Raw genomic sequence first — 10,133 nt, 5'->3', positions numbered from 1 at the left:
GTATTTGAGTTGATGTATATGCTTTTATTTATTATTATTTTTTAATTAACTATTTTTTCCAAACCATTGTTAGATGCCGTGTTTCCTGTAGTTATGCAAAGATTTGGTTTCAAAAACAGTATCAGTAAACTATTTCTTATGATTTTAAATCTGCATTGAACTTCAGATCAATCTCAAAGTAAAAGGCGGTACTAAAGTCTGATTTTGTGGTGGATGTGTTCAAATTTTATCATCTTAATTCAAGTGATGAAGGATTTTGAAAGTTTGACAGTATCAGTGTTGAGCACTACTGTAAGGTTAACCCTGCATGGTGTAAATGTTTGAAAATGATTAACAGTTGAAAACATTCATTAGAAATTTAGAGTACAAAAAGTAATCAAAAGTAATTTTAATCAAGTAATTGAAAAAGTTACACTACTATTACATTTTAAATAGGGTAACTTGTAATCTGTAACCTATTACATTTCCAAAGTAACCTTCCCAACACTGTCAATAGCTAATTAAATGGCGAATTCGACAGGCAAACCCTATCATCTCACTAGAAATTGTGCAATCGGGAATTTGTTCCCCCTATGGACTTCACCTCAGATTCATATAAGTTTGTAAACATGCGAAATCACCGCATTGATCATAAACTGCCTAATTGTAAGTGACTGAGTTAGCATTGTTTAGCTTTGCTGCATTACTGACACGGACTCCATGAGTTATACTAATGTGACTGACTCACGAACAAGTTTAGATGGGATCTGCACTCCTCGCATGAAGAAGTATATCAAGAGATCAAGCATCCACATCACAGTTGGCTTTGTTTCATTCTCCATTCATCTCTGAATGTCTTCACAAGCTAAGATACGTTCCTTTTTAATACTCTCAGGTTATTGGCAACATGCTTGTTGCTAAGGCTATCCACACTGCTTAGTCGTTTTCATTAAAATGCTGGTGCTAGGCTAACGCGATCATATTGGCAATATATATGTCGTAAGAGTTGTTGTTCAGTTGAAGTCAGCTCAGTGTGATGCTGTTCGAGTATCTGACAAGCTTGTTCGATTTAGTTGTATTGGAAACATGCTTGTTCTTAAAGCTATATAGTGTATTAGGAACATGCTAGTCTTAAGCTGTAGTTGTATTAGGAACATGCTTGTTCTTAAAGTCCCCATGAAATCAAAATTGAAGTTTTTTGGTTTTTAGTATGAATATGTTAATGCCTTAATGTAGCTAGTGTGCTCCAAAACAATGACAAAATTTACAAGATATAAGCATTCAAAACTTGCAATCTCTCACTTCCACCAATATGGATCAGCGATTTTGATTACATAACCCTGCACTACAGCTTCTCATCAAACTTTCTGTCCAATCAAATGCTCTCTAGAGTTTGAAGCGTCCCGCCCCCTATAAATAGATGCTGAAGCCGCGGCTGAAATCGATCACTTGTTCACAGAATTTGTATTTTCTGTACGGTGAATGGGGATATATATAGGGGATAGGGAACGATTCAAACAGTTCTAAATATGCTTTACATTGGGGCGAAAGCAGTTTGGTTTCACGCTATGTCACTGTCCACAAATAGTAATCCACACCACTCCAGTCCATCAATTAACATCTTGTGAAGGGACAAGCTGCATTTTGTCAGGACCACTATCGTCAAAGATGATTGACAGTTAGCATACAGTTTGGATTGGTGGTATGGTTCTGTTCTGGGCAAGAACTCCCTGCACAGAGAGCAGGGAGAGCAACAATAACCCCCCAGGGTACAGAACAGAACCAACATAAATGTATTGTGGATATAATTTATGTTCAATAATTTAATGTAAACATTTTAGAAATTAGTCTGATTCAAAGGGGACTCAGAAGGCTGAATCCTGACTGGACGAGAGGAGTTGGGGATGGAGGAGGGTAATTAACTATTGAGCAATGCGAAAGCTGCTGATAATACTGAAGGATCTTATATATGTGTGCTGTGATCGGTGTCGCATTCCTATAGGTAGACATGGATTAGCTGAGAGTCAGCTGACCTGCCAGAACTCACGTGACCTGCCAGAACTAACGCTACGCTTGATTTCTGTCAGGACCATTATCGTCAAAGATGATATTGACAAACCATATGCCAATATCCCCCAACACAAAATGGCAGCGATAATCTCAATACCTTAAGCAACAAGCATGTTGCCCTTACCCAATGACCCAATGAGTACAGTATGTTGCCGAAACCCGCATACTTAACCAGATGACCTAACAGGTATGTAGCCAATACCTGAGAAGCTTACACGACAACAACAGCGTTCTCAATAACAACCAGATAGCTTTTAGAACAAGCATGTTCCCAACAGAACCAGAAGCCCTAAGAACAAGCATGTTCCCGATGTTCTTATGCCAGCTAAGCAGAGTTTGGAAAACCTTCCCATGCCACTGCATTTACATGATCAACAAATGTAAAATGCGGTAAGAACAAAGCATTGATGGGGCACACGGCCAAAGCTCTACCACATCGGTGTCAGGCCCATATTGTTGAGTCATAAGTAAATCCAGAGAAAAAGCAAGCATGTACTGTACCTGCTGAGGTGGGCAGAAAGTCTGTCTTGCGTGGAGCTGTAGCTGTTTTTTGATGTTCTCGCTCAAACACTGACACACTCTTGATTTTTGCTCCAGGGAATTTGCTTCCAGACTCAGAAGACAATCACATTTCTGCTGAGACATAGACAGAGAGAGACATAGATGAATATTGTAGCATGCAAGTGTTTATGGGGTTCGGTCAAGTGAATTAAAAAAAACATAACTTGGCTTGTTTTGTTTATAGTGCAGAGAAGCTAAGAGAAGCCAGGCTTTTTTTCTAAGAGAAAGAGAAAAGCTCTTATTTGTTTGTGTGTCTTATTAACATTTCAAGTACTGCCTGAAGTGATTAGAGATATGGGTATGGTCCATTTTGTTAATGAAAGCCATCTTAAGACCCCAACTGTGCACTTTACTGATTTATACACTTGTCACAGAAGGATGCTGTCATAACAATGCTAATTGACACAAGATCATTACTTTCATTACTTTCAAATTACTTACTACTTACATTTTCAATAAAATATAGTTCATTTCTAGTATATTTCTACATGCATATGTGTGTGTGTGTGTGTGTGTGTGTGTGTGTGTGTGTGTGTGTATATATATATATATATATATATATATATATATACATATAGTTCACATAATTCTGGCCTTTTCTCTTAGAACTGCAATATGTTAGCTCAGAATTATACTGGAAAAAGTTACAATTCTCAGGTGAAAAATCTCAATTCTAAGATAAAAAGCCAAAGTCAATTTTAATCAATCAATCAATTGTATTTTTTATTTATTTATTTATTTTTTGGTACCACAGTGTACCAGGTGTAAACACGTCTTAAAGACCATGTTTTCACAGGTCATGGATGAAGTTTAGCATGGGTGATAGCATTTATGCCTCATTGTCAGACAGAAAAGAAACAAATCCTATAGGAGGAAGCTGCTGTTACTGTGTGAAGAATGATGAAACGCAGTGGCTTCTCAGCCCAGCACCAAAATCAATATGTCATTCTGCTCGATCCATCATTTCAACTTAATAAAGCGGCCTGAGACCATCAGTTTCAGCCTGAGACCAAAGCTGCATATAGCCGGTGATGATGATGTCATTCCTGAGAGGCATTAAAAAATGTTATTGAAAAGTTTCCCCAAATATAAATTTTGTCATAATTTACTCAATGTTATTCCAGCTTTTCTCAGTGTCCTCATTTTCACAAAAGGAAATGTTAGGAAGAAGAATGCCTCTTTTGCAAACAACGGAAGTGGACAGTGATGTATGGATGACATATTTTGCATGATTTCTTCTTTAAATCACCATAACTGTATGTCCCATCACATAAGAAATATGCATCTGAACTCATGTTGTGATGCTTTGACTGACACTTTAATAAAATGGTCACATAATTTTACATGAAATGGGGTTTATGAAATAGGACTCTTAAAAAAGTAATCAAACATTCAACAATTCCACTGAGATGACAAAAGATTAGCAAATTCACACAGCCTCCACCACAAAACATAGTAACTGGGGACATCCAATTCCAGAAATGTGTTCCTGGACAACTATCAGCCAGATCTTCAGCTCAGATATGGGCTGCATCTGGCCTCCTCAGGGACCAAGAGACTTCTGTTCCAATATTTCCCAGCTGCTGCTGGTCTCTTCATCCAGCCACAGACCAGAGTCCCTGAACCAGGAAGACTGGCTGTAGTACATCAGGATAACTGTCAGAGCACATGGGGCATTTTTATGATGCAGTCAGAGACTTGACTGATTACACATTACATAATATTAAACACACAGGGAAAACAGGTCTTTTACATTCAGTAGTTTTCCTTCTTTCATACTGCAGATCAGTCTGCAGTTTGAGAGAAGACAATTTTAAGGGCCTGTGTGGCTAGCATGTCTTTATCTTGGGATTTTAGAACTGGACATATCTAAAAGGACTTTAGGCCTTTTTAGGGACATGATCTTTACCAACAATTTACAGATTTCATACATTACAGGCAATTCCACTACACTCTAAAAAACGCTGGGTTGTTTTTTCAACCCAAATGCTGGGTTGAGACCGCTGGGTAAGGACGTTGGGTTGTTTTAACCCAATTTTGGGTTGAAAATTGGTCTTGATCAATAACCCAGCGGTGCTGGGTTGGGAACGTGGACGTAAAAGAGAGCACGCACGTCACGTTAACATCGGACATATCTCGACGACACCAGTGCGCGAAGCCGCCATTTTCTCAGCGTCTTCAGATGGAAGTGAGTGCGAGTGAAAGACGGTTTATGGTAAGTAAAGATTAAAAATGTAAAGTCAAGTAGCTTTCTGAAAGCAATATATTTATTTAAACAATATTACATGCCCTCACACTAGTGCTGCCATTACAGAGACATTAAACAACCACACAAAGTGGTTGAAATGATAAAACAGACTATTTACCTATCCTTACTGATGTGGATGCACCTCTATCTGAAAATGGATAGATTTTAATTAAATGTTTTCTTTTTCCAAATGTTTTTTTCTCTTTTTAGGCCACTGATGAAGAACAGGTGCTGACTGGGATGAATGCTGGTCAAAGAGGAGAATGTCCTTTCCCCCAAACTGATGCAACAGTGGTTTTAAAGGAGGACGCTGCTGTAAGGAATTTCTTTATTTTAGCTCTTTTCAGAGGGGGAATCGAATCTGAAGATTCAAAATCAACTGATTAGAACTGATTCCAAATTAGAATAGCTTACACTTCATCCACTATTCGTCCAGCGTCTAGTCGAATTTAGTGTATCTTACCAATTCTATTTGTACTACTACGTGGCCAACGACAATGGTACAAGATTGGTATTTGTGTTATCTATGAGCAAGGTAACAAGATCTGGGCAAAGTTTAACTTTAAATTCACGACCCAAAACAATGAAACGGGGTTTTATTGGCTAAACTAGATTACATGGAACTAACTAATGAAACACACACACACACACACACAGGATGATGATTAACGGAGTTTGCATGAAGTCCCAAAAGTAAGATATTCGCTACAGTTCTTTAACTTGCAACCTGAGAGAATCACAAAGCAGAGATTTGTCTTATCTTTAATGCTTAAGATCAATTCAGCACCAGTTCAGCAAGAGATGAAGCTTTGTTTGTTTACTTGCGTTTGAGTTGAGAGCTGAGAGGGGTTTTCCCAGTTGCCTGAGGGAGTCCCGTTGCTGATTGGCTGTTGATCTGTCGTTCGGATGACGTCGTTTGGGAAAGCTTGGTGATGAATGGGGTTTCCTTGTGACGCCGAGGCTCTGGCAGTTCTTCTGAGAGAGTCCGAGTTTGCAAGACCTTAGGCTTTTGAAGATCTCTGGCAGTCACGACGTTTCTTTGAAGTGTTTGAGTTCTGGATGACCGATCGCTTGATGGTGCAGCGTGTGAGCGCAAGTTGGAGCGCAATTAACACAAAGGCGAAAAGGCATCAAATCTGTTTGGACATTGGGTTTTTGATCAAGCTGTATAAGTCCGTCCCACAGATCGTTGTTCCAATCGGACGCTGTTGCAGGGCTTAGCCACGCCCCGTACGGTTCCTTTTTCGTGCATAAGGAGGCTGCCCTGGATAATGTAAAAGATGTCACATGCCTTTGCTGTGCTGATGGGGCTTCTTCATGACTACATCAATTATCCTAAAGAGATCATGAAAATTGGCAGTGATGCATGATCTGTATTCATGGACTATGAAACAAACTGTAAGTGTATAATTTGTAAAAACAAAATGTTAAATGCTTGTTTTTGTATAATATTTTTATACAATATATACAATTTACCAAAAAAAGTCTAATTTGATCTTAAAAGTTATATTCAACAGATGTTCAATGCTTCATTTATAAACTCTGTAGCTGTTAATGCCATACTTTTCTGCATTTCTTCTTACATGCATGTTACTTTTGACAGTTTTCTCTTGTTTTAAATAAATATTTACCTTTTGATAGTCATTCTGTGTGTGTTAAAGTGATTTTAAAATGAACAAGATTTTTAGGTTTAAAGCTCGATTTGGGTTCATTTTAGCCTAGCAGTGTAGACATTTTAAACCATAAAAAAGCAACCCAGCATGCTGGGTCAAACATAATAACCCAACTTGTTAGGTTAAAACAACCCAGTGCTGGGTTCGTCCCTTTTTGACCCAGCGCTGGGTTGCCAAAATAACCCAAATTGGGTTGTTTTTAACCCAGACGTTTTTAGAGTGTATGGCCATGAAAATTGTCCCAAAATCAACATGCTATATAACTAATAATTAGTCCCTTAGACAAAATATAGCTTGTTTGCAGTTTTACAATTATTCTGAAAGAGTCTGTAACACTGGCCACCTAATTAAAAAAAAAAAACACTGTGGTTCGTCAACAGCATTTAATATAAAAAAATTTGCTTTGTTCTCTGGTGGTGGGCTATTTTATCAGAAAGCTAAAGCTGTTGGTTTCTGAGGTAGCCACTCTTTTAGAAAACAAGGTCAAGCTGATGCTTGATCCACAAAATGGCAGATTCTGTGTTATGATTGGTCAGATCACCTGTCAATCAAGCTCTTTGCGAAGGGACATTTAGATTTGGGCTGCGTTTCCTAGAAGCATCGTAAGCTCAAGTAGATCGTAGCTCCACTGTGTCTACGATGTACTTAAGCATACAATGATTTTGGGAAACACAGACTTGATCTTAGATCACGTGCCCGGAGCAGCTGCTGTTGCACAAAAGGGCGAGAGTGGAGAGTGCCAAGAGTTGTTTCCAAAACCAGTGTAAACAAACACAGAAGAAGAGCATCCAAGAAGAGAGAAGAGACTAAGTTCTTGTTATCATTGGTATCTGAGAAAATATTTTTTTCTAGCATGTTCTTAATACAGAATATCAGTTCTATTAATTCTCTAATGTGACCTGAAGAGCACTGCTTGTTTTCTTCCACATGCGCAAGTGTTATGAGTCAGAGCGCATTCAGTCTAGATCTGTCAGTCAGGTATCTCCCGCCCTTCCGTATGAAAAAAAAAATGAGAGAAACATTTTTCTACAAATGTTTTTTACGGAACTCATGGTATTTTTAATAACAAAAGGATGTTTCATTTAGCATTCAATCCATTATAAAACATACAAAGAGTGCAAGTATGCCTATTATAAACATTTTTCTACACATGAAATATGAAAGCAAATAGACATATGATCATGACAATATATTTTTTGTATGTTTTTTACGGAACTCATGGTATTTTTAATAACAAAAGGATGTTTAATTTAGCATTCAATCCATTATAAAACATACAAAGAGTGCAAGTATGCCTATTATAGTATTTTTTTATATTATTTTAGGAACTATTGCCTATTAAGAAACTTTAGATCACAATCGGAAGTTAGTACAAGCACTCGATGATGGTTTAAAGTGGGTTTTAAGCAAAAACATTAATAATCACATATATTTCCAAGTGTAGCTTGATGCTAATTGTTCCGGTAATTGTATTTTAAGATGTACTATTATAAGCATTATAGATAGTTTGTTTTTCTGGTTGTCACAATTGCAGTTCGGTGTTCCCCTGTCTTGTGACAAAGACTCTTGTTTTGAAGTGTCTTCTCCTATTGTTTCTGTGCTTGCTTCCTGGTTTTAGTTCCTGTTGCCTTCTTGCCATAATTCTTCATGTTGGTTTCCATAGATACCCTTGTTACCCTTGTTAATCACCATGACAACTAATCACCCCCACCTGTCCCTTGTTAGCCCTGGTTAGCTTGTGTGTGTGTGTGTGTGTGTGTGTGTATATATATATATATATATATATATGCCCCTGTGTTTCTATTGTGCTTTGTTGGTCATTGTTTCCTGACTCTGCATTCCCTCTGGTTCCCTTGAGTGGATTTATTGATTTTGTTCCTTTTCTATTAAACTGTGCTTGCATATGGATTCTTGCTTTGTCTCATCCTTGATCATGTTACACTAGTGTGGAACCAGATTTTATCTTAGTTTAATGCTGTATATTGAACAGTGGACGATGTTAAATCCATATATACGAGATGCGTATCTGAGGAAAAATGCATTGTTGGTCGGTGCCACCTAGTGTGCAGGTGTGAATTAGCAGAAGACAATCAATTAAGTTAGTGTTTCTGGCGTAGAACCTAACTTTACCTAGCTATATTTATTTAATGCTGTATATTGAACAGTGGACGATGTTAAATCCATATATACGAGATGCGTATCTGAGGAAAAATGCATTGTTGGTCGGTGCCACCTAGTGTGCAGGTGTGAATTAGCAGAAGACAATCAATTATTTCACACTCGCTGTGAAAGCACCGTTCGTCTGTGATTCGCCTCACTTTTTCACATCATGCTCAGTGTGAAACAGCCTATTGTGTAGTGATGCAAAGTCCAATTAATTTCCACGAACCGGTTCTTTTTGGACAGATCGGCTCATTGAACCAGTTCAAAAAGCCGATTCATCGGTTCCTGACGTCATCAAGCAATAACGTCTCTATACATTTCTTTTCTAACAACTCAATGCCATGTTGTATCAATGAAAAATTCTAATAAGTCATTTGTGTCAACACATATTGAAACATTCAAAAAAAAAAATATTTGTGTGAAAGCATATTGCTGATTATTGCCATATAATTCACTTAAGTTAATGGTGTTTGTAGTCACAGTTTCATTCGCGGATCCTTTATGTCCGATACGACTGACTGACCGATATTGACTAGCCTACAATTTGGATAAGGTTCCTAAAGGTTTCACACCTACAGCACACATTACATACATTGATGCACAAACGTGATAACACTTAAAGGGTTAGTTCACCCAAAAATGAAAATTAGCCCATAAATTACTCACCCTCAAGTCATCCTAGGTGTATATGACTTTCTTCTTTCAGACGAATCCAGTCAGAGTTATTTTAAAAATTGTCTTTGATCTTTCAAGCTGTTTAGTGGCACTCAGCGGGTGTTGCAGTGCATCAGTCCAAAATGAGTTAAATAAAAAGCGCCCAATCAAAAAAAGTGTCTCACACAGCTCCGGGAGGTGAATAAAGGCCTCCTGTAGTGAATTGATGCATTTTTGTAAGAAAAATATCCATATTCAAAATGTAATAATCACTTTAATGTAGCTTGCGCCAACAGTTGTACACGGAAGCAGCTCCGGGCGGATGACATATGTGGTCAGCGTTGCGCATGCGCTGGGGAGTCTTGTGAAAACCAACGTTTGTTAACAGAAGCAGAGGAAGCAAAGTTTCCTTACTTTAGCAAAGGAAAACCAGTCTCCTCTTGGCTTATATCGAAATCCTCTGACATTCTTCTTTACAAATCCTCGTTTTGTACTTCTAATTCGTGACCATTGTTTTGTTTTGATCTTTCCCCTGCGCTTCCGCGTTCGTCACTTCTGAGCGGCTCATCCGCCCAAAGCTGCTTCCGTGTACAACAGTGAGTGCAAGCTAGATTAAAGGGGTCATATGATGCTATTTTAAAGATCATTATTTTGTGTATTTGGTGTAACAGAATATGTTGACATGCTTTAATGTTCAAAAAACACATTATTTTTCAAATACTGTACATTATTGTAGGTCCTCTATGCCCCGCCTCTCTCAAACACGTCGTTTTCAACAAAGCCCC

At 38.0% G+C, this 10,133-nt stretch overlaps 1 protein-coding gene across 3 annotated transcripts in view; it reads right to left on the bottom strand.

Moving 5' to 3' along the window:
• Positions 1–10,133, bottom strand: part of LOC107693410 (regulator of G-protein signaling 3-like) — a 176,254-nt gene that overhangs the window by 86,685 nt on the left and 79,436 nt on the right. For 2 of the 3 annotated variants that reach the window (XM_016492794.1, XM_016492795.1), the window contains exon 11: positions 2,551–2,685. In XM_016492794.1, the coding sequence (XP_016348280.1) occupies positions 2,551–2,685 (135 nt within the window). The remainder of the gene's footprint in view (positions 1–2,550; positions 2,686–10,133) is intronic. The other variant, XM_016492796.1, reaches the window with a different exon arrangement.

The sequence above is a fragment of the Sinocyclocheilus anshuiensis genome, unplaced genomic scaffold (assembly GCF_001515605.1).
Source record: "Sinocyclocheilus anshuiensis isolate Anshui unplaced genomic scaffold, SAMN03320099.WGS_v1.1 scaffold1558, whole genome shotgun sequence".
In the NCBI taxonomy this organism is placed as follows: Eukaryota; Metazoa; Chordata; class Actinopteri; order Cypriniformes; family Cyprinidae; genus Sinocyclocheilus; species Sinocyclocheilus anshuiensis.
Note: the sequence above shows the minus strand (reverse complement) of the source record. Positions and strands in the feature narration are given on the sequence as shown.